The 23,939-nt window shown below is 44.0% G+C and overlaps 1 protein-coding gene across 1 annotated transcript in view; it reads right to left on the reverse strand.

Moving 5' to 3' along the window:
* Window positions 1–645: 645 nt before the first annotated feature.
* The window catches only part of LOC132397549 (bestrophin-2-like), a 72,827-nt gene continuing 49,533 nt past the window's right edge, over window positions 646–23,939 (reverse strand). Inside the window, exon 10 of the mRNA XM_059976372.1 lies at window positions 646–975. Within this exon, the coding sequence (XP_059832355.1) occupies window positions 646–975 (330 nt within the window). The remainder of the gene's footprint in view (window positions 976–23,939) is intronic.

A 23,939-nucleotide genomic window follows, 5' to 3' on the forward strand; every position in this document is an offset into this window, starting at 1 on the left:
ACCACAGTAAAGGCAGGAACCCGTCTCCGGCGCCACTCTCGTTCCTCCTGAGACAGGTGCATGCGCCCCACTTGCATAGGCTCCTCCGTGAGCTGGGTGCTGGGTGGTGAGAGAGGGGGAGAAGGCGGGGAATGGTGGTGATTAGATGAGGGAGGTGGAGAGGACAAGGAAAGATGGTGATCTGGCGGCACGTAGGAAGTTTGAAACATTCTTTCCCTGCGCTATTCAGTTACCTGGTCATCAACTCCAATAGCCGGATTAATCAGGTCATTCAGACTACCCTGCTCGTCCCGGACAGAGATCTCATGCCGGACCCCTGCATTCAGTTCACGCTGGAAGGCAGTGATGAGGGATCTCTCATTCCATCCCGTCTCTACCGCAAGGGTACAGAATTTGACTGCATGGGCTCTCACCGTTCCTCTGCCTTGGCGCAGGTCCAAGAGACTGTGGGCAGCTTCCTGACCCTGTACTGGAAGATCAAAAGCCCTCCTTAACCCACCACAAAATGTTGAAACATCTGGGCTGTGAGGTATCCTTGCTCCCGTAAAGCGTTGAACAGGCTGAGAGGACATCCATCAAGAAGATTGACCATGTATGTCAATTTTCACACATCATCACCAAAACAACCAGGATGGGCTTGGAATGTCAGCTCGCATTGGGTAATAAAATTCCTGCAACCACCAGGATCACCAGAATGACTGCCTTGTGTGGAATACTCGGTTCCTGTACGGTCGTGGGAGTTGGCTCTGGTCCGGGCGTGGGAGTGGGAGCATTCATAGCAGAAATAGTCAGAGCAGCAGAAAAGGAGGACCTGCGAGATGCTGGGAGTGGGACTGAGGCAGCCTGAAGTTGCTGAATAGAGCTGACGAGAACGTTAATGGCTGTCAGCTGATGCTGGCTGTTCACAGTAAGTTCGCGGACGGCAGCCGTGAGTGCGGAAATCGCAGACACCAGAGTCCGACTGTCTGCGGTGAGCTGTTGAACAATTGCAGCTAGGGACAATACCTGTTCCTCCAAGTGAGATTGGGCTTGTCAGCATGAGGTTATCTGCTTTATTGCCTCCTTAACATCACTGAGAACAGATTCTATTGCTTGAAGCTTGTCTCCTAACTGACCAATGATTTCATGGCCAAGGTCAGTTTCTCTCTCTCTGCTGGGCTTATCTTTGTGTTTTCGAGACTTGCTGTTGTCGTGGTTTCTCGTGCCCCACAAACGACCAGGAGACGCAGAAGATTCTTCAAGAAGGGTTAAACTTTAATTTGCAAATCAAAGCTGAGACGGTCATTGAGCTAGTCGCTGATTGCCCACCGATCCTTGTACATAGCATTTTTTATAGCAATCTCCTGGTTTAGTTGCATTAGCATATCCAATCAGTCTATAGTTGCGTATCACAAGTACATCCGCCACTATTGTTTCGACCCATTGACTTAATCCTGTTCTAATCTACATCTCTTAGCTACCTCTCATTAGCACACCATTGTCTTCTACATTCTTAAGATTTCATTCTCCTACTAAATTGGATACATGCATAGCAAATAGCAAGTTTCAAAGCTGACTAAATAGTTTTGGTTACACAGCAAACAATGCAACTTTTATACTCCAATATATCCCCCCCCCCCCTCTGAGACCCATATCTCACACAGAGAAAGACTAAGAGTCCGTGCACAAAAGCCCCAATAAACTCAAGCGCTTATTCCCAAATCTCGGGTTAAACTATAATTTTCTGTGCCAAGACCTCAAAGTATTCTCTCCCTGTTACCCTGGGCCGCTGAGCCAAACACCTGTCCCTTTGTACCTGAGACAGGGAAAAAAACTCAGAAGCCCTTACAATCTACTCCCACACTGTCGTTTTGCTCTTGATCATCCTGCAGGTGTTGTAGGCTGTAACGATACATTTTCGGTGTTCCTTTCTCCACTAAGCTTGCTTCGTAATTGCCACGAGCATCGGAAATTGTTTGGTTGCAGCACGCACTGCAAGAGACTTGAGACAAGGAAGAAAACAGCACAGCACAAGTGCACAGCTCAACAATACTATACTGACAGTTATTGCCATTTTAGTCAGCCATACTCCCCATCCTCCGAGTCACTTTCTAACCAGTCAAATAACTGATGTCCAAATGCTGCATTCTGTTTAACTTCCTTTCTGAGACTTTTCAACTTATACATTGCCTTAGTAACTGATCCTTCTGGACTAGTGTTATTTGGTTTAAAAGTACAGCACTTCTCTCCAAACATCACACAAACTCCTCCTTTTTCTGCCAACAGCCAGTCCAATGCTTTCAGGGTTCCATTAATTCTCTCTACCATGCCCTGCGTCTGAGGGTGGTATACACATCCAAATCTTTGCTTTATCCTCAGCGCTTGTAGTACCAATTTGACCACTTTCTGGATAAAAGCCGAACCATTGTCTGAGCTAACTTCTGTAGGTATTCCAAACCTTGGGATCACTTCATTTGTCAGAAATTTTACCACTGTCTTTGCCCCTTGATCTCTTGAAGGTACTGCCTCAACCCATCTGCTAAATCGATCAATTACTACCAGCATGTATCTTTTCCCTCTCACTGTCTTTATCATGTCTACGTAATCGATCACTAGATGTTTAAATGGTCCTTCAGGTTCAAGAATGTGACCTATTGGGGTTGTAATTCCCTTCCGAACATTATTCTGTGTGCATACCTCGCACTGTGACAAGACAAAGTCCACTGAAGCCTGTAAATAAGGTGACCAAAAACCATACTTCTTTATTTGCTTTATCACTTCCCCCCTTGCACAATGGTCCATCCCATGTACTTCTGAAATCAGAATCGTCAGTAGAGGGGTGGGCGCTACCAACAAACCATCTTCCGTGCTCCACAAGCCTTCCGGGTTCTGCTTGGCCCCCCCCCCTTCGTCTCCACATTGTCTGTTCTGCCAAAGTTGCCTTACCTTGTATTTCAATTAGGTCCTCTACCACAGGTTCTGGAGTTACGCTTACCTGGGGGGCAATGACAGCTGATGTACATCCAGACGCTTTTCTGGCTGCCTCATCCGCAGCTTGATTTCCCTTTGTTATTACATCATTTCCCTTTTTATGTGCCTGGCATTTTACTATAGCCAATGCTTTAGGTTTTATCATGGCTTTTATTAAGTCTAGAATTCGCTGACAATGTTGTATGGGATCTCCACTACTTTTTTAAAAACCTCTCTGTTTCCACACTGCCCCAAACAGATGGCATACTCCATGAGCATATGCCGAATCAGTATAGATGTCTACTTTCTCACCTTCCATCATTTCACACGCAGCTGTCAGGGCTTTGATTTCTGCTAGTTGGGTGGAACACGGTTGGGGAACAGGACTCCATCCTAATAATCTTATAGCTCAACTGATCCTGCTACACTACAGAGAACCCTGCATGATTTCCATCATAATCCCTATAACAAGAGTCATCTACGAACAGAACCTTTTTATCTGCATCCTCTAGAGGTTCTGACCGTAAATCTGCTCTCAATTTGGCAAATGCCATCATCTTCTCTACACAATCATGGGGTTCTCCTTCATAGACCAAAGGGACAAAATTGGCTATATTACTGGTAGTGCATCTCTGTATAGTTATGTCTGGAAATGTCAATAGCATCTGATATGCTGCTATCCTGGCTGGCGTCAGCACAAATTTCCTTCTTTCCAACAATTCTGCTACTTTGTGGTGTGTGTACAGAGTCACAGGATAGCCCAGGGTTACAGATGATGCCTTTTCGTATGCATAGTACAGTGCCGCCAATCCCTGATAACAGGGTGGATACCCCTGAGCCACCACATCTAGTCTCGTACTGTAGTATGCTATCGGCTGCTTTGCTTTTCCTGTGCCTGTCTCTTGTGTTAGAACCTCTGTGACATAACCCTCCTGTCGGTTGGATACATACAAATGAAAAATCTTCTCGTAGTCAGGCAAAGCTAATGCTGGTGCTGACTGCAATTTCTGCTTAATAGTATTGAAAGCTATCTCCGCCTCTCCATTCCAATGTAAGCCGTTCTTCAAATTTGTATGTCCTGCTTCTTTCATTATCTTTCTCAAAGGTGCCACAATCTCAGCAAATTCTCCTATCCAATCTGAGCTGTACCCTGCCATTTCCAAAAATGTCATCATCTGCCCTACAGTCTGGGGTTATTGCCTCAATCTGATCTGGTGCTATCACCTTCACTCCCTTGGATATTACCCTGCCTAAGTATTCCACTTGCTGCGTGCAAAATTGCAGTTTCTTTTTGGATACTTTATGTCCTCCGTGCGCCAGCTTCTCTAACAGAGTTATAGTGTCCTGCTCACACTGTTCCTTGCTGTGGGCCAAATCAATAGGTCATCCACATACTGTAACAATGTACTTTCCAATGGCATGCCCTCTAGGTCTGCCTTCAACACCTGATTAAAAACGTGTGGTGAATGTTTAAATCCTTGCAGCATTCTGGTATAGGTATACTGAGCACCTCTGTAAGTAAATGCAAACAGATACTGACACTGGTCGGCCAGGGGAATGCTGAAGAAAGCCGAACACAAATCAAACACTGAAAAGTAACTTGCTTCTGGTGGAACATTAGTCAAAAGTGTGTGTGGGTTGGGGACTACCGCTGGCCAGTCCTCTACCACATCATTTACCGCTCGCAAATCATGCACCAATCTCCACTTAGATTTATCTGCTTTTAAGACCGGCAGCAACGGGGTATTGCATGGACTGTTTGTCCTTTTAAGCACCCCTATTTCAAGCAACCCCTGCACTGTCGATGCTATTCCCTCTTCTGCTTCTGGTCTTAGAGGGTATTGTGGTCTCCTGGGTGGAATTGCTCCCCTTTTCAGCCTTATTTCCACCGGACTAGCTGTTTTTATTTTCCCTACGTCCGTGTCATGCTGTGACCACAGAATAGATGGCAACTCATCTAACCTTCTATCTTTCTGCTGGCCTCTTTCCTTTCCCAGCAAGGGCATGTGTGGTTGGGGAGTTATTTCGACCTCTCTCACTGTCCCTACCATATCTACACTTACCATTATTTTAATGCAATTGTTGTCTTCTGATATCCACACCTCTGGCGTGATTTTCCTCCACACTGTTACGGTTTCAGCACTCTTACCTAAAGGTCCTAAGTCTTTAGACTGATAACCCTTGTTTACCAACAACGTTACGTGGGGCACAGCCTCCGGTATCCTGTACCATTTTTCTAAAAAGGTGTTCCACTTAACTTGTAAAGCTGCCCCTTGCTTTCCAATTATTGCAGCCTCCCCTTCCAGGTGCTGTTGGGTACATGCCTCCACGTACCATCTCTCCTCTAACTCCCTGTTCTGAGTCTCATCAAAAATCACTGTACAATGTAGCTCAGATTTGGGCATTACAGCCCTGGGTAATATAGCCTGCACGCCCTTTTTCCATTTTTCCCAGGTTTCCTGAATCTGATCTGCGATGTCTCCTATCCAAAAGACATTAGCCTTCTTGTCTTCTCGCACTATCAATTGAGCCCCTGCTCTTTCCACACTCAGCCCATTTCTGGTGCATTCTAATTTTAATTCCAGTTTCAATAAAGCATCTCTGCCTAACAAATTAATCGGAGTTCCTTTAAGTACTAGCACCGGCAAAACAATTCCTTTATTTCCCATTCTCAACGGCACTGAAGCCGTGCACTGTGTCAACTGTGTTTTCCCCAAGAACCCTACTGTCTTAATAAACTTTCCTGTCATGGGAAGGTGAAGGGCATACTGTGGCTGTACACAAGTGTACGTGGCTCCAGTATCTATCATCATTGGTGTCAGTTGCCCTTCTAACATAACCTGAACAATGGGTTCCTCGTCTGCCTCCCTTGTTATCATTGGGTAATGTCCCTGCCCACTCGAGTTCTCGGGGCACCCCTAATACCTCGCATAGAGGTTCACAGGTCCGCTTGGGCCTGTGGGGGCTGGTCCTTGGCTAAACTTTAGTTCCCTTCTTATCGGTTCCTGCTGGTGTGTGACAGGCCACGGTGCAAACGGACAATCTCTTCTCATGTGACCTGGCTGATTACATCCCCAGCACAGTCTCTCTACCTCTCTTTCCCCCTGTTTCCTCACTGTTCTCCTCTGCCCATAGCTCCTCTGTCCCCCTCCTTGGGACTTCCAGTCCTGTCTGGGCTGTTTGAATTTAGTCTGTTCCTGATAGGGCATTTGTGGGAATGCTCCTCCAAAGACGTTGATTATTGGCATGGGGTTTTCTGGCCCTTGTCTTACAGTTTGATCAGTTCCTCCATATAGCGGTGCTTCATCCAGTTCGATGGCTGTACTCGGACCGGTGGTTGCTGGCAGCATCTTTTTGCTTTTCTCTTTTTTCCTTCTTTTTGAGTTCTTCGAGCTGCATTTGTATTAACCTTCTTTGCACCTCTTCCTGCTGCTCAGCCAACCTTCGTTTGTCTTTCCTGTATTTCTCAACCGCATGGACTACGTGGTCTCTAAATTCTTGTGGGGTCATTGACATCAGCCCAACCACTTCCTCCAGTTTGGATTTTACTTGCGGAGGCATTGCATCCAAAATGCTATGTCGGAACATTGCGGTGATAAATAAGTTATTTTCCACCTCTTGCTCAGTCTCCAGTCTCCACTTTTTCAACTGGTTTTCTACGTAGGCTGCTGGGTTTTCAGTGTCTCCCAGTGGATTCCCCCTTTAAGGCTTTGGGGTCCACTTTGGGTGGGTAAAGCTTCCTGAGGGCCTGCCATACCCTCTGCCTCACTCTGTCAAACCCATCTCCATCAGTTCTTGGGTCGTTCGAGTTTACTATGCCAGCCATTTCCATTAGTTCATTAAATTTGGAGGTTCCCATCAACCTTATCAATAGTGCCTTCAAATCTCCCATAGCCAATAATCGTCCTGCTGTTTCTTCTTCAAAGGCTCTAATCCATTTCCCTGCTCCTTCATGTAGATTGGGCAGAGTGTTTTTCAGCCCTTCTAGGTCCTGGGATCCCCAAGCACTTGTCCTGCACTTGTCCTGATCCTTTAACTAACAACAGCATCATTCTTCATCCTTCTTCCCACCTGCCCTGGCTCTCCTCCTCGCCTGAGTCCCCATCTGTCTCAGGGTACGTCTTTACTGCCTCCCACACAAATTTCTCCGGGGTCCTCTTCTTCCCTCGGTCTCCCTGTGGAGTCCTTCCTTTCTGTCCTGATTCAATACTTGGTTGGCCCCTGGAGTATTTTTCGCATCTCCTCTGGCAATCCCCTCTCAGTAACTTATCTGGCTCTCTCTCTGCTTCCGCAAGTCGCTCCCCTACCGCCTCCTTCTGCTCTTCTAGGCTTCTGCCTCCTACCTCTTCCCCACAAATTCTCACATCCTCTCTCTCTCCACTTAACTCTTGCTCCTCCAAAGAGTCACCTTCTCTTTCTTCCTGTCCGTGTCTGTACACCTGTGGCAGGGACTCCTCACGATCCTTACTCGTGCTTGATTCCCTTCTCTCTTGTTTTTCCAAGACTCGCATCTCCTATCTTTTTTCCACTTTCTCTTGAATGCCTCATCTCTTCCTGCCCTGATGAGCCACTTTCTTTTCTAGTCTGTTTATTTCTATAGTATAACCTCATCATACTCCTTTTCCTCTCTCAAGTGTTTCATCCGTTCAATTTCTTCTTTCATTTCTCTCTTTGCCTGTTCCACCTTTATCCTTTCTGCCTGTATCTCCTTCCATATCGCTGCTTTTTCCTTTTCGTATTGTCTTTTTTCCTCCTCATTATCCCAAACTTGTACTTCTCCCTGCATGTTTACTGTTCCAGTCAGCAGGGGGCCTGCTTAGGGGTTCCTTCCTCATTATAGGGAGGGGGCTTTTCTGTTTCTTTCGCATCCGGGTACGGAGCTGAAGCCAGCTTCTCACTGTACCTTCCTCTCTGTCTAACAGGCTGTTTCTCCAGCACCTTAGTGTCTTCCTCGCTTGTAATCAATATTTTACCTGTCCTCCTCAGCCTTTCTCCCTCCGTTCTGAAGAGTTTTAGCACTTCCATTTCTCATTCTCTTTTTTGCCCTCTTTTCTTAGATTTATCTTTTGGTTTGTAATTTTTAATTAGTGCCTCCATTTCTTCGCACAAGCTTACATCAAACGTTCCTTCTCTTGGCCATTTTGTGACCAGGTTTTTGGTTCTTTTTTCCCATTTTTCTTAAGTTTTTGTGATCTCATATTTATTTACCGGGACTTTTTTTTGCTCAGAATCTACTGCTATTCCTTTACCTGTCATGTTGTTCTCTCTTTTTAAGGTATTTCAGAGATTCACAGTTCGTTTACTGGATAATATTATTTACTCTAATTCTATACCTAGTCTATCGTCTATCTACCAACGCTTTAAACTATATATTGGACTGTCCTTGTTTCCTATTCTGTTCTGCCCATACAGACCTCTACTCAGAGTGGTATCCACAGAACTTTTTCTTTGCAGCTCGTCTATTCAGACCCTTATCTTTTAAGGCGGTATCCACGAGAATTTTCTCTGTTTTCCCTTTCCCTGCCCGTTCAGACCTTTGTTTCATACGAAATGGTATCCACAGGGACTTACCAACACCACGTGAAATTTTTCTTCACTTAACTTCTTATTAGCTTATTTGTACTTACCCTTACTGCAGTGTTCTTGACCAATCCTCTGAGCCTCCTGTTAACCCCCAATTCTGCCAGATTCTTTGGACCGGAGAGACCCTTCAGCAGTGGTTCCACACTTCTGAGACTCCAAGACCTCCCCAAAACCAACAGAATTCTTAGTCCAAGTTGTCGCAAAAAGCGCTTTCCTTTTGTTTGGGTGCACCCTTAATTCTGTTAGCCTTGTGAGGGTCCCTGGAGGACTGGGAAGCGTCCCCAATCTGCCATTTCCTTTCCGCGGGTCTCTTTCCAGTCCTGCCGCGGTCGCCAATTTTGTTGTGGTTTCTTGTGCCTCACAAATGACCAGGAGATGCAGAAGATTCTTCAAGAAGGGTTAAACTTTAATTTGCAAATCAAATCTGAGACAGTCATTGAGCTAGTCGCTGATTGCCCACCGATCCTTGTACATAGCATTTTTTATAGCAATCTCCTGGTTTAGTTGCATTAGCATATCCAATTGGTCTACAGTTGCGTATCACAAGTACATCCGCCACTATTGTTTCTACCCATTGACTTAATCCTGTTCTAATCTACATCTCTTAGCTACCTCTCATTAACACACCATTATCTTCTACATTCTTAAGATTTCATTCTCCTACTAAATTGGATACATGCATAGCAAATAGCAAGTTTCAAAGCTGACTACATAGTTTTGGTTACACAGCAAACAATGCAACTTTTATACTCCAATACTGTCACCAGATTTGGATCTGACCCAAGTGCAGAGTGAGAGACACTGAAGCAGGTTGATAGTTCACAGACTTTAATACGAACAGTGTTAAAGGGAAAATAAAACAATAAATGCTAGGCTAAACTAAAGCTCTCGAAAGGAAAGCGCAGCCTACACTGTGTCTGAAAAGAACATCTAAGCATTAAGCAAATATTGTGTCTTCAGAGTTGGTTGACTTGGAAGTTCAATATCTCAGGGAATTCCGAAAATCAAAACAGCAGCGAAGCTTTGCTGTGCTCTGTCCAAGTCTCGACAAGCACTAGGACAACAAGGATGAAGTTAAATACTATCACGATTAAATAATAATTAGCTGACACGTGCAAATTCACAAGCCCAATTGCTGTATCTACTGCACTGCCAAATCCGCGGTTGTGACACTTTTTAACGCCGTAGAAAATGCTGCGATTGAAGTAAGAGTTCAAAGCTAAAGTATTAGACTTTATCTTCACTGAAGATAAAGACTCACATACTGTGAGTCTCCATTGACTGGAGCATAAACTGTAAGTACAAGAAATGCTAGAGAGAGGCTGAGTATCTGATGGTTGTTACTTGATTTGAAGTCAGTCTTCACCACATTTAAGACACAAGGCAGGAGGACAACTGCTCACTTGCCTGGTTGAATGTAAGGCAACCTCCATACCGTCCAGGACAAATAGCTCACCAGATTTGCACTCTAAACGTTCATTCCACTAATCATTGTTACTTTGCGGTGTGGTAGTGTAGCGGTTAGCACAACGCTTTATAGTACTAGTAAACAGGGTTTAGTTCCCCCCACTGCCTGTTAGGAGTTTGTACATTGTCCTTGTGACTGCATGGGATCCTCCCATAGTTGTTAGGTTAATTGATAAGTATAAATTACGCTAGGATTAAATCAAGGGATTGCTTGGTGGCCTGTCTGGAAGGGCCAAAAGGGCCTACTCTGCACTGTATCTCAATAAATAAATAAATAGCATCTTCAGTTTGTTTAATTTACAAAACAACTGGATTTGCTTGTTTAGGCAACTCTGACTTTCCAACTATGTGATCTCTCAGTCACATTCCCAAATGAGTTTACCAGGTTGAAATCCTACTCAACACTATAACACTTTCACAGCGGTTGGAGAAGGCTCATCATTGCCTTCTCAGAGGTAGTTATGTATAGGCAATTAATTTATGGTTTGCCAATGACACTGGGATCTGGAAAAAAAATAAATAAATATTCACTGTCATAGAAACATAGAAAAGCTACAGCACAATGCAGGCTCTTCAGCCCATAAAGTTATGTTGAACATGTCCCTACCATAGAAATTACTAGGCTTGCCTATAGCCCTCTACTTTACTAAGCTCCATGTACCTATCCAAAAGTCTCTTAAAAGACACTATTGTATCTGCCTCCACCACAGTTGCCGGCAGCCCATTCCACTCCCTCACCACACTCTGCGTAAAAAAAATCCCTGACATCTCCTCTGTATCAACTCCCCAGCACCATAAAACTGTGTCCTCTTGTGGCAACCTTTTCATCCCTTGGAAAAAGCCTCTGACTATCCACATGATCAATGCCTCTCGTTATCTTGTACACCTCTATCAGATCACCTCTCATCCTCCTTCACTCCAAAGAGAAAAGGCTGAGTTCACTCAAGCTGTTTTCATAAGGCATGCTCCCCAATCCAGGTAACATCTTTATAAATCTCCTCTGCACCCTTTCTATGGTATCCGCATCCTTCCTTACCATACTAATGCAAATTCTTAGCATGTCACTAGTAAAAAGAACATTGATAGGGAATATCAGTCATGGTGAACAAAAGCATCAGCTGTGGATTTTCTCTATTATATTTTATTTCTGCACAACAATTAACAATCAGACATGATTACATTACTGGCTCTAGTTAAAGGGATCACAGTTGTACAAGACTTAATAGAATAACTTTTATGTTGAGTATGACAAAGCAGAGTTATGGTATATCCGATGCATTTGAATGAAGCATTTTAGAATTTAGAATTTTGTTGAAATGGTGAAGTTCATTAATATTAAGCAAATAATGTTTTAAGTTCCACTCAGCTGTATTCATGCATGGTTGAATGATAACTAAACTTGAATTTGATTTGATTTGGGTGCTCTGTGGACTCGGGAAAAATCAAAACATTTCCATTATGAACAAACGTACCTTCACAGACGAGAGAGTCTGCAAATGCTGGAAATCCAAGCAACACACGCAAAATGCTGGAGGAACTCAACAAGGCAGGCAGCATCTATGGAGAAGAGTATAGTTGATGGAGTCCTGCTGAAGGGTCTTGGCCCGAAATATAGACTCTACTCTTTTTCTAACCATATAACCATATAACAATTACAGCACGGAAACAGGTAATCTCAGCCCTTCTAGTCCATGCAAAACACTTACATTCACCTAATCCCACTGACCCGCACTCAGCCCATAACCCTCTATTCCTTTCCTGTCCATATACCTATCCAATTTTGCTTTAAATGACAATACTGAACCTGCCTCTACCATTTCTACTGGAAGCTCATTCCACACAGCTACCACTCTCTGAGTAAAGAAATTCCCCCTCATGTTACCCTTAAACTTTTGCTCCCTAAGTCTCAACTCATGTCCTCTTGTTTGAATCTCCTCTACTCTCAATGGAAAAAGCCTATCCACGTCAACTCTATCTATCCCCCTCATAATTTTAAATACTTCTATCGTACCCCCTCAACCTTCTACGCTCCAAAAAAATAAAGACCTAACTTATTCAATCTTTCCCTGTAATTTAGGTGCTGAAACCCAGGTAACATTCTAGTAAATCTTCTCTGTACTCTCTCTATTTTGTTGACATATTTCCTATAATTCGGTGACCAGAACTATACACAATACTCCAAACTCAGTCTTACCAATGTCTTGTACAATTTTAACATTACATCCCAACTCCTATACTCAATGCTCTGATTTATAAAGGTCAACATACCAAAAGCTTTCTTCACCACCCTATCCACCTGAGATTCCACCTTCATGGAACTATGCACCATTATTCCTAGATCACTCTGTTCTACTGTATTCTTCAATGCCCTACCATTTACCATGTAAGTCCTACTTGGATTATTCCTACCAAAATGTAGCACCTCATACTTAACAGCATTAAACTCCATCTGCCATCGCTCAGCCCACTCTTCTAACTGGCCTAAATCTCTCTGCAAACTTTGAAAACCTACTTCATTATCTACAATGCCACCTACCTTAGTATCATCTGCATATTTACTAATCCAATTTACCACCCCCTCAACCAGATCATTAATGTATATGACAAACAACATTGGACCCAGTACAGATCCCTGAGGCACACCACTAGTCACTGGCCTCCAAACTGACAAACAGTTATCCACCACTACTCTCTGGCATCTCCCATCCAGCCACTGTTGAATCCAGTTTACTACTTCAACATTAATACCTAATGATTGAACCATCCTAACTAACCTTCCGTGCAGAACCTTGTCAAAGGCCTTACAGAAGTCCATATAGACAACATCCACTGCTTTACCCTCGTCAACTTTCCTTGTAACCTCTTCAAAAAATTCAATAAGATTTGTCAAACATGACCTTCTACGCACAAATCCATGTTGACTGTTCCTAATCAGACCCTGTCTATCCAAATAATTATATATACCATCTCTAAGAATATATTTCATTAATTTACCCACCACTGACGTCAAACTGACAGGCCTATAATTGCTAGGTTTACTCTTAGAACCCTTTTTAAACAGTGGAACCACATGAGCAATACACCAATCCTCCAGCACGATCCCCGTTTCTAATGACTTTTGAAATATTTCTGCCAGAGACCCTGCTATTTCTACACTAACCTCCCTCAAGGTCCTAGGGAATATCCTGTCAGGATCCGGAGATTTATCCACTTTTATATTCCTTAAAAGCGCCAATACTTCCTCCTCTTTAATCATCATAGTTTCCATAACTTCCCTACTTGTTTCCCTTACCTTACATAATTCAATATCCTTCTCCTTAGTGAATACCGAAGAAAAGAAATTGTTCAAAATCTCCCCCCATCTCTTACATACCTTCTGTCAGAAACACACTGAGTCTCAGCAATTTGCAGAACGGTAAACTTTATTTTTCGAGTCTGCAGAGTCGGACCCAACCAGCTCCTGCTAGATTGAGTGCCGAATTACACTTTGCACAGTTTTTTATACCCTACATTCTTCTTTAATCTCATTACAAAATTACAAATGTGATTACCCCTTTGGCCCACTTATCAGCCTCAGCGCATTAACACCGTTATTGTTCAACCGTTAAGCATGTCTTCCCGTTACCCGTATCGCTTCTTTAATCAGCAAGCTATTGTTTCATCCTGATTTTGCAAATTGGTTTATACGTTGCCCTGCAAGTTGCTTTGCACGTTCTTTCTGTGTCAGCACATTCTAAATGGACTCCTTAAGAATCATTTCTCTCAATCCACCCTTTTTCTTTTTAGAATGTGCTATCAGTTGGGCTTTTGCCACGGGTTTACATAGGCTTCTTCCTCTAGCTCTATTTCCCTTTGTAGGAGTACCTGAACAGGATCAGCTGGGGCCCCTGGTTGCATGACTTGTCTTGCCACCCGAGCTACTAGCTCCCGCAAGCAGGGGATCAGACATGGTAGCAGAAGGAGGACCATCAATCCCCCTCCTATAACCCCTAAAGCGGTTCGCCACCAGCCTCCTTTCAACCATCCGTCCAGCCAGTCCCAATACCCCAGCGGCTTCCAGGTCTGTACCGGCACGTGGGCTAGTTTCCTTATTTTATCTGATATTTTTTTTGAACCACCTTTCCGTTGTCATCTATCTTTAAGCAGCAGTTGGTTAGATTAAACTTTCCACATACTCCTCCTTTTTGTTGTAGTCATAACATTTCTCGTTTACATGCGAGTGTGATACAAAGGACCCTGGAAAAACCGTCATGCCCACCCTTACCGTCGTCCTGCACTTATCACATCCCCCTTCAGCGCTTCTCAACAATAGCAGTATATACATTACAGTCCCAAAGTTCATTCTGTCCGTCTTTTGAGCTTTAGCACCATCGGGTCTTCTCCCTGGACGCAAGTCCATTCTGCACCTTCTTCGGGCTTTACGGGTCCCTTGATTCTCGCGGCGTGGGTCCACCCTTTTTCTTTTGTCCTTACTGCGGCTTCGGTGGTCAGTAGCACCTGGAATGGGCCTTCCTACTGCGGCTGTAACTTCTCTGGCTTCCAAGTCTTAATCAGGACCCAGTCACCGGGCTGAGTTCGGTGGAGTGCGAAGTCCAGAGGTGGGGTTTGTGCGAGTAACCCCTTCCTGCGCAATTCTGCAAAAAGAACGAGACAGTGCCTGTAAATAGTCCCTTACAAAGACATCTCCCCCTTGCAGGGAAGGATAGCCCTCCACCTTGTTCCAATATGGAAGGCCAAACAACATTTCATAAGGGGATACTCCTATATCTTTTCGAGGAGCCGTGCGGATTCTTAGTAGGGCCAGGGGTAGACACTTGGTCCAGGGTAGCTTGGTTTCCATCATTAGTTTTGTCAATTGCGTCTTCAAAGTACTGTTCATCCTCTCAACTCTTCCTGAGCTCTGAGGGTGCCAGGGGGTGTGCAGCTTCCACTGGATTCCCAAGGCGTCACAGATTAGCTGGTGTGTTTTTGAGGCAAAGTGTGTTCCCCTATCTGAATCAATAGACCCCATTATTCCATATCTCGGGACTATATTTTCTAATAGGATCCGTGCCACTGTAGGGGCGTACGCTTTAGTGCTTGGGAATGCTTCCACCCACCGAGTGAAGTGATCCACAATTACTAACAGGTACTTCCATCTCTGAACTTGTGGTAGTTCCGTAAAGTCTATTTGGATCCGATGGAACGGTCGGACGGCTAGTGTTTGTCCCCCTTTATGGGTGGCACGCATCATTTTCTTGTTTACCTTTTGGCAGGTGTAACAGCCCCACACCTCCTGTTGAGCTAGTGTGAATATCCCTTTACAAACATAGTCCCTTAGGATAGTGTCGCACATAGCTTGCACTCCCCAATGGCTTTGTTGGTGTAGTTGTTGCAGTATATGACGAGTTACTTCCTTATTCAGTACTTGCCGTCCGTCGGGGGTCTTCCACTCGCCTTCTGATGTTTGTCGGGCTCCCCTGTTGATTCCCCGTATAAGAACTGTGCCGGGTTACAACTATTGTTCCTTTCAAAGCTTACATCATCCCCGACCATCAGAATGGTTTCGTATTTCAGTATGCGAGAGTCCGTCAACCACCGCTGAGCTTTTTGGGCTAAGAGGGTGCTAACGGAGTGCTGGGTATACACCGTCATTCTTCCCCCAAAGGTTAATTTCCGTGCTTCTTCTACTAGTACGGCTGCTGCCGCTACGGCTTGTATGCTCGTCGGCCATCCCCGGGATACCGGGTCTAACATTTTTGATAAAAAGGCCACAGGTTGCCGCTTTCCTCCTTTTTCTTGGGTTAGTACTCCTAACGCAGTTCCTTCATTGTTTGTTGCATACAGCTGAAAGGGCTTTTCCAGTGCTGGCAGTGTTAATACCGGGGCCCGAATTAGTTGCCCTTTTATTTTCCTGAACTTCTGTTCTTCTTCTTCGGTCCAGCTGATTATTCCCCGGTCTTCCTTTGCCAATTTGTCGTACATAAACTTCACCAGGGAGGTATAATTCTCTATCCAAATCTGGCAATAGCCCACTAAGCCCAGAAATTGTCTTATTTCCTTCTTTGTCCTGGGAAGCGGTATTTTAGTTATTCCCGCTATTCTTTCTGGGGTTATTTGGCGGTGCCCTTTACTGACTCTGTGTCCGAGATATGTTATTTCCTTCTCGACAAATTGCAGTTTCTTCTTGGACACCCGCAATCCTTTTTCTCCTAGGTAATTCAGGAGTCTTATAGTATCGTCTCGCACTACCTCCTCTGCTGGTCCCGATAGTAGTAGGTCATCGACATACTGTAATAGTTGATTCTTTTCGGTACAATGGAATCCAGCCAATACTTGCTCCAGTACCTGTTCGAATAGGTTTGGGGACTCCGTGAACCCTTGGGGCAAGACGGTCCACCGGAGTTGCTTCTTCCGCCCAGTGAAGGGATTTTCCCATTCAAATGCGAACATATCTCGGCTACCTTCCTCCAACGGGCAACTCCAAAAGGCATCTTTTAGATCTATCACACTGAACCATTCATGTTCAGGAGGTATTTTGCTCATTAATGTATAGGGGTTAGGCACTACCGGGTATCGTGTTTGGACTACCGCATTTAAGCCTCTCAGATCTTGAACCATTCGATACGTGCCGTCGGGCTTTCGGACCGGTAGGATGGGGGTATTAAAGGGTGACATACATTCTTCCAGGAGTCCATCTGATACTAATGTCTCAATTACAGGTTGTAATCCCCTCCTCCCTTCCATGGCAATGGGATATTGCCGTCTTCTCTCTTCTGCTTGTTTGTCCCACTGTGGGTCGTTTACTGGAAATTTCCGGTCCCCCGGTAACTCATTCGGCTGTTCCCTTCCCCAAATTGATATTGCAGCTTGTCGTATCATTTGCCTCTCTTGTGCAGAAAATAGCGTTCCCATAATCGCATGCATTTCTTCCCAAGTGTAAACATTAGGTCCTAAGAATTGATCCAACTGTTCTGCCAGTCCCATTGGATCTTCTAATAAAGTTTTCATATCTTTCTTAAATCCTCGTACTTCGGTACTTGTCAGAGGGACGTTTACAAATCCTGTCCCTCCTCGTGCTCCTCCCATTGGAACCTCTCGAAGGGGACACAGCTGTACCTCTTCCTTTTTTAATTCGTCTTTCTTTTTCTTATCTGCTCTTGTCACACTCCTTGTTTCGATCCTTGCTTTTGCTTTTTCCCTAACATCCCTCTCTTCCCTCTCCGGGTCTATTTCTTCTGTTTTTTTTACTTTCTTCACGTCCTCCCTCTGCTCCCGCAAAGGGCGCAGAAGGCTGGACATAGGGAGGGGGTAAATGATCGAGTGGGTCCCACTTCCGCTCCCCTTTAATGCCCAACTTAAAACTCTTTGTTGTTACTCCTGGCCAGGGAGCCCAACAAAAAGCATAAGCAATTTCTTCCGGTTTTACATTTGGTTTTGAATTAACGTAAATGTTTAAGGCTTGTCGTACCCAATCCTCCTCAGACCCAAGCCGCGGCCACCAGACCGCAGGTTTTTCTATCGGCTGTTTCGACCAAATTAAACAGTACTGTATCATTTTTTTCTTTTGTTTCCCTTTTAGTCTTCCACATCCCCAATTCTCAAACATTCTACCGAGGGGGCTATCAGGAGGAACCCCCGGGTATGGTCCCGGTCTTCTCCGTCTCCTCTTTCTTTTTAGAGCCACCCCCTCCCATCTTATTCCGCTCTTACTTAATCAGGAGGACCCCCGGGTAGCGATCCCGGTCTTCTCCGTCCTTACTTATTCCCGCACCGTTCTACTATAATAGTAGGCACTTACCCGGTGCGTCCTGGGGACTTCCAGTACCAGGTACTGTCCCCTTCTCCCCGTTTACCGCTCTGCGCTGTCCGGATATCACTCGCTCAAGCCGCGTTGGAGCGACGAGCAAGGAGTCAGGGACCGCCAAACTCGGCGGGGTGCACCGTCTCCGATGTCCTTCCTCGTGTCCACCGCGGCCGGAGTGTGGATCCCGGACGAGCCCCCACGTTGTCAGAAACACACTGAGTCTCAGCAATTTGCAGAACGGTAAACTTTATTTTTCGAGTCTGCAGAGTCGGACCCAACCAGCTCCTGCTAGATTGAGTGCCGAATTACACTTTGCACAGTTTTTTATACCCTACATTCTTCTTTAATCTCATTACAAAATTACAAATGTGATTACCCCTTTGGCCCACTTATCAGCCTCAGCGCATTAACACCGTTATTGTTCAACCGTTAAGCATGTCTTCCCGTTACCCGTATCGCTTCTTTAATCAGCAAGCTATTGTTTCATCCTGATTTTGCAAATTGGTTTATACGTTGCCCTGCAAGTTGCTTTGCACGTTCTTTCTGTGTCAGCACATTCTAAATGGACTCCTTAAGAATCATTTCTCTCACCTTCTGTTGCTTGAGTCCTGAAGTTGGAACTGTTCTACACTCTAGCAGCAGGAATTAAGTAAATATCCAAGCAACAATTAATCTACACGAAAGCTTCTTATAAGTTTAGTCCTTTATGTATACTATACCTTCATATGTCTGTCATCTCATTTCTTAAACTTGCAACCATTTCTCTTGAACACTCCAAAAATTTCCAGGGAAGAAAATTCCATCAAATAAATAAAGGAAGATCAAAGCCACCATCTTTAGTCCACAATAAAAACCCAAGCATTGATTGCATTCAATCTCCCTGCATCTGTTTGATTCTGGATGAAACAGCTTCAGTCCTCATGGCATCGCTGATCTCCAACTGCATATTTGTGACACCATTTCTACTTCCACAACGTTGCTTTACATCATGCCACTGAATGTTATGCCCTTAAATCCTCAGACTTCATTGGTTGGGTTTCCATTTAACAATCCTGAGATATTCTAATTCATAGCAAGTCCCCTTCTCCTCTCACCTCTGTGCTTACTACTCCTATTGGCTCTCAGCTGACTAAAGCTTGTGTTTCAAAATTCCCAACCTTGTTATCAAATGTTGAAGTGTCTTCTCCGTTGTCTTTTATTGAAAACTTTTTCAGCTTTATAGTGCTGCCAGATCTCTATGATCCTGACCATTTGATCATCCCTGATTTACAAGTGCCATTGATGGGCATGCTGGTAGCTTCACAAACCCCCTAAACTCTGGAATTTCCCCCTTAAATTTCTCCTTTTTTTCCTGCTCCTGCTCCTAAAGAAAGCAAATAAAAGTCTGGTTGCCTGGTTGAACAGCTGCTTTGACAGCTTCATACCAAATTTTGTTTGATTATGTTCTTATAAGTGACTTGGATGTGTTAGATATACTATATAAGTGTAAATTATTGTTTGCACCAACCCATTACATTTCTAATTGAATCTCTGACCATTGGCTCTCCATGTCTGTTTCAGAATTAGAATCAAGTTTATTATCACCGGCGTGCGTTGTGAGATCTGTGAACTTAGCAGTGGCAGTACAATACAATATGTGATAATACAGAAAGAAAAAATAAATACATCAATTGCAGTAAGTATATATATGTATATTAAATAGTTAGTGCAAAATGGAAATAATATATTAAAATATTGAGGTAATGTTCATGGTTCAATGTCCATTTGGGAATCAGATGGCAGAGGGGAAGAAGCTGTTCCTGAATCGCTGAGTGTGTGCCTTCAGGCTTCTGTACCTCCTACCTGATGGTAACAGTGAGAAAAGGACATGCCCTGTGTGATGGGGTCCTTCATAATGAAGGCAACGCTCCTTGAAGATGTCTTGGATACTATGCAGGTTAGTACCCATGATAAAGCTGACTAAATTTACAACTTTCAGTAGTTTCTTTTCATCCTGTGCAGTAGCCACTCTCTCCCACCACCCCACTATATCAGACAGTGATGCAGCCTGTCAGAATGCTCTCCACGGTACATCAATAGAAGTTTTTGAATGTTTTAGCTGAAAAACCAAATCTCATCAAACTCCTAATGAAATATAGCTGCTGTCTTGCCTTCTTTATAGCTACATCAATGTGGTGAACTATGTGCCTGTCGGGACACGCCCCCGCTGACTGCTCCTGTGGCTCCTCCCACAGGCCCCTGTATAAAGGAGATCTGAGGCCTGACGCTCGGCCTCAGTCTCCAGGACATTGTATGATAGACACTCACTCCTGGTTCCTTCTTCCAGTCAATAAAAGCCGATATCTCGCCTTACGTCTCAGTGTGAGTTATTGATGGTGCATCAATCAATATATTGGGACCAGGTTAGATCCTCAGAGATACTGACACACAGGAACTTGAAATTGCTCACCCTCTCCATTTCTGATCCCTCTATGAGGACTGGTTTGTGTTCCCTTGTCTTACCCTTCCTGAAGTCCACAATCAGCTCTTTCATCTTACTGACATTGAGGTCAAGGTTGTTGCTGTGACTCCATCCCACTAATTGGCATATCTTGCTCCTGTACGCCCTCTCGTCACCATCTGAGATTCAACCAACAATGGTTGTATTATCAGCAAATTTATAGATGGCATTTGAGCTATACCTAGCCACACAGTCATGGTTATAGAGAGAGTAGAGCAGTGGGCTAAGCACACTCCCTTGAGGTGCATCAGTGTTGATCATCAGCGAGGAGGGGAATTTATCACCAATCTGCACACATTGTGGTCCTCTGGTTAGGAAGTTGAGGATCCAATTGCAGAGAGAGGTACAGAGGCGCAGGTTCTATAGCCTATCAATCAGGACCCTGGGAATGATGCTATTAAAAGCTGAGCTATAGTCAATGAACAGCATCCTGATGTAGTTGTTTGTATTGTCCAGGAGGTCTAAAGCGGTGTGGAGAGCCAGTGAGATATGTCTGCCGTTGACCTATTGTGGTGACAGGCAAATTGCAGTGGGTTCAGGTCCTTGCCGAAACAGGAGTTGATTCTTGTCATGGCCAACCTCTCAAAGCATTTTATTACTGGAGATGTGAGTGTGACTGGATGATAGTCATCAAGGCAGCTCACACTACTCTTCTTAGGCACTGGTTTAATTGTTGCCTTTGTGAAGCAGGTGGGAGCATGTGACTTTAGCAATGAGAGGTTAAAAATGTCCTTGAATACTTCTGTCAGTTGGATGGCACAGGTTTTCAGAGTCTTACCAGATACTCCATCCTTCTGAAAGACAGCCTGACATTAGCCTCTGGGACAGAGATCACTGTGTGCAGCAGGGGTCTTCATAGCTGTTGTTATATTCTCCCTTTCAAAGTGGGCAGAAAAGGCATTGAGCTCATCTGGCAGTGAAGCATCACTGCCATTCATGCTATTGGGACTCGCTTTGTAGAAAGTAATGTCCTGCAAGTCCTGCCAGAGTTAACGTCCTTTAACCTTGCTTGGAATTGTTTCCTCACTCTTGAAGTAGCCCTCTACAAATAACACCAGGTTTTCTTGTGCAGACCTGGGTCACTAGACTTGAATGCCACAGATCTAGCCCTCAGCAGACAACAAACCTGCTGGTTCATTCCTGGTTTTTGGTTTGAGAATGTACACCGTTTTTGTATACACACACTCATGCACACGGGTCTTAATGAAGTTGGTAACATCTGTGGCACACTCATCCAGATTTGAAGATGAACCCCTGAATGCAGTCCAGTTCACTGATTCAAAGCAGTCCTGTAAAAGCTCCTTGCTTCCCTTGTCCATATCTTTCTGGGTCTCACTACTGGTGCTGCAGTCATCAGTCTCTGCGTATACTTGAAGTAGAAGTACAGCCTGGTGATCAGAGTGTGGAATATCACGGTAGGCATTCTTGATGGTGGTGTAACAATGGTCCAGTGTGTTGTTTCCTCTGGTACTACAAGTGATTTGTTGATGGTAATTATTTAGTGACAGTTTCAAGCTGGCCTGGTTAAAATCCCCCAAAATGACGGCGAAGGCGTCAGGGTGTGCTGATTTTTGCATGTTGATCCCCGTTGCTCAGATCATCTAGAGCCTGTTTGACATTGGCCTGAGGTGGAATGTACATCACTACCTTCGATTCCACATGACCTTTTCTCCTTGTAAACAATTTATGCCTCCATATATCTCTAATCCTACTGAAATTCTGTATGTCATTTCTAGTTCTTTAGTAGATCTTTTCCTTCATTTGAAATAATAATTTGAAATAATCAGATGTCATTAGAAACGGGGATTGTGCCGGAGGATTGGCGTATTGCTCATGTGGTTCCATTGTTTAAAAAGGGTCCTAGAAGTAAGCCTAGCAATTATAGACCTGTCAGTTTGACATCAGTGGTGGGTAAATTAATGGAAAGTATTCTTAGAGATAGTATTTATAATTATCTGGATAGACGGGATCTGATTAGGAGTAGCCAGCATGGATTTGTGCGTGGAAGGTCATGTTTGACAAACCTTATTGGATTTTTTGAAGAAGTTACGAGGAATGTTGACGAGGGTAAGGCAGTGGATGTAGTCTATGTGGACTTCAGCAAAGCCTTTGACGAAGTTCCACATGGAAGGTTAGTTAAGAAGGTTCAGTCGTTAGGTATTAATGCTGGAGTAATAATTTGGATTCAACAGTGGCTAGATGGGAGATGCCAGAGAGTAGTGGTGGATAATTGTTTATCAGGATGGAGGCTGGTGACTAGCGGGGTGCCTCAGGGATCTGTTTTGGGCCCAATGTTGTTTGTAATATACATAAATGATCTGGATGATGGGGTGGTAAATTGGATTAGTAAGTATGCCGATGATACTAAGGTAGGAGGTGTTGTGGATAATGAGGTGGGTTTTCAAAGCTTGCAGGGAGATTTATGCCGTTTAGAAGAATGGGCTGAACGTTGGCAGATGGAGTTTAATACTGAGAAGTGTGAGGTGCTACATTTTGGTAGGAATAATCCAAATAGAACATACAGGATAAATGGTAGGGCATTGAGGAATGCAGTGGAACAGAGAGATCTAGGAATAACAGTGCATAGTTCCCTGAAGGTGGAGTCTCATGTATATAGGGTGGTGAAGAAGGCTTTTGGAACGCTGGCCTTTATAAATCAGAGCATTGAGTACAGAAGTTGGGATGTAATGTTAAAATTGTACAAGGCATTGGTAAGGCCAAATTTAGAATATTGTGTGCAGTTCTGGTCACCGAATTATAGGAAAGATATCAATAAATTAGAGAGAGTGCAGAGACGATTTACTAGGATGTTACCTGGGTTTCAGCACTTAAGTTATAGAGAAAGGTTGAACAAGTTAGGTCTCTATTCACTGGAGCGTAGAAGGTTGAGGGGGGATTTGATCGAGGTATTTAAAATTTTGAGAGGGATAGATAGAGTTGATGTGAATAGGCTGTTTCCATTGAGAGTAGGGGAGATTCAAACGAGAGGACATGATTTGAGAGTTAGGGGGCAAAAGTTTAAGGGAAACACGAGGGGGTATTTCTTTACTCAGAGAGTGATAGCTGTGTGGAATGAGCTTCCTGTAGAAGTAGTAGAGGCCAGTTCAGTTGTGTCATTTAAGGTAAAATTGGATAGGTATATGGACAGGAAAGGAGTGGAGGGTTATGGGCTGAGTGTGGGTAGGTGGGACTAGGTGAGATTAAGAGTTTGGCACGGACTAGGAAGGCCGAGATGGCCTGTTTCCATGCTGTGATTGTTATATGGTTATATAATAATGTCACTCTTGCTCCATGTTTTGTTTTTTTTAGTTTATGTTCTGTTCCTGAGCCCAGTTGCATTTTCAACTTTTCAGCCAATCCTTTTGCAGCCATCTCAGTCTTTTCAGACCAAAATGTCTTTTTTTTTGTCATTTGCTTCTACATCTCTCAGTATTTTCAGTTCTTTAACGGACCTCTTTCTTTAACCTCCTTTTTTCTTTCTCTCTGACTCTCTATCCTTGATTTGTAACAGGGCAAACATTAATTTTCTTGTTTAAGAATGATGACGTATAAATTGGCTGTTAAAGATGCTAAACTGTGAGTATACTAGCAAGGAATTTGGTTATGGTATTAGTATTCAGAGAAATATTTGCATGCAATTGAACTAATAATGTC

The sequence above is a fragment of the Hypanus sabinus genome, chromosome 7 (genome assembly GCF_030144855.1).
Source record: "Hypanus sabinus isolate sHypSab1 chromosome 7, sHypSab1.hap1, whole genome shotgun sequence".
Taxonomy (NCBI): domain Eukaryota; kingdom Metazoa; phylum Chordata; class Chondrichthyes; order Myliobatiformes; family Dasyatidae; genus Hypanus; species Hypanus sabinus.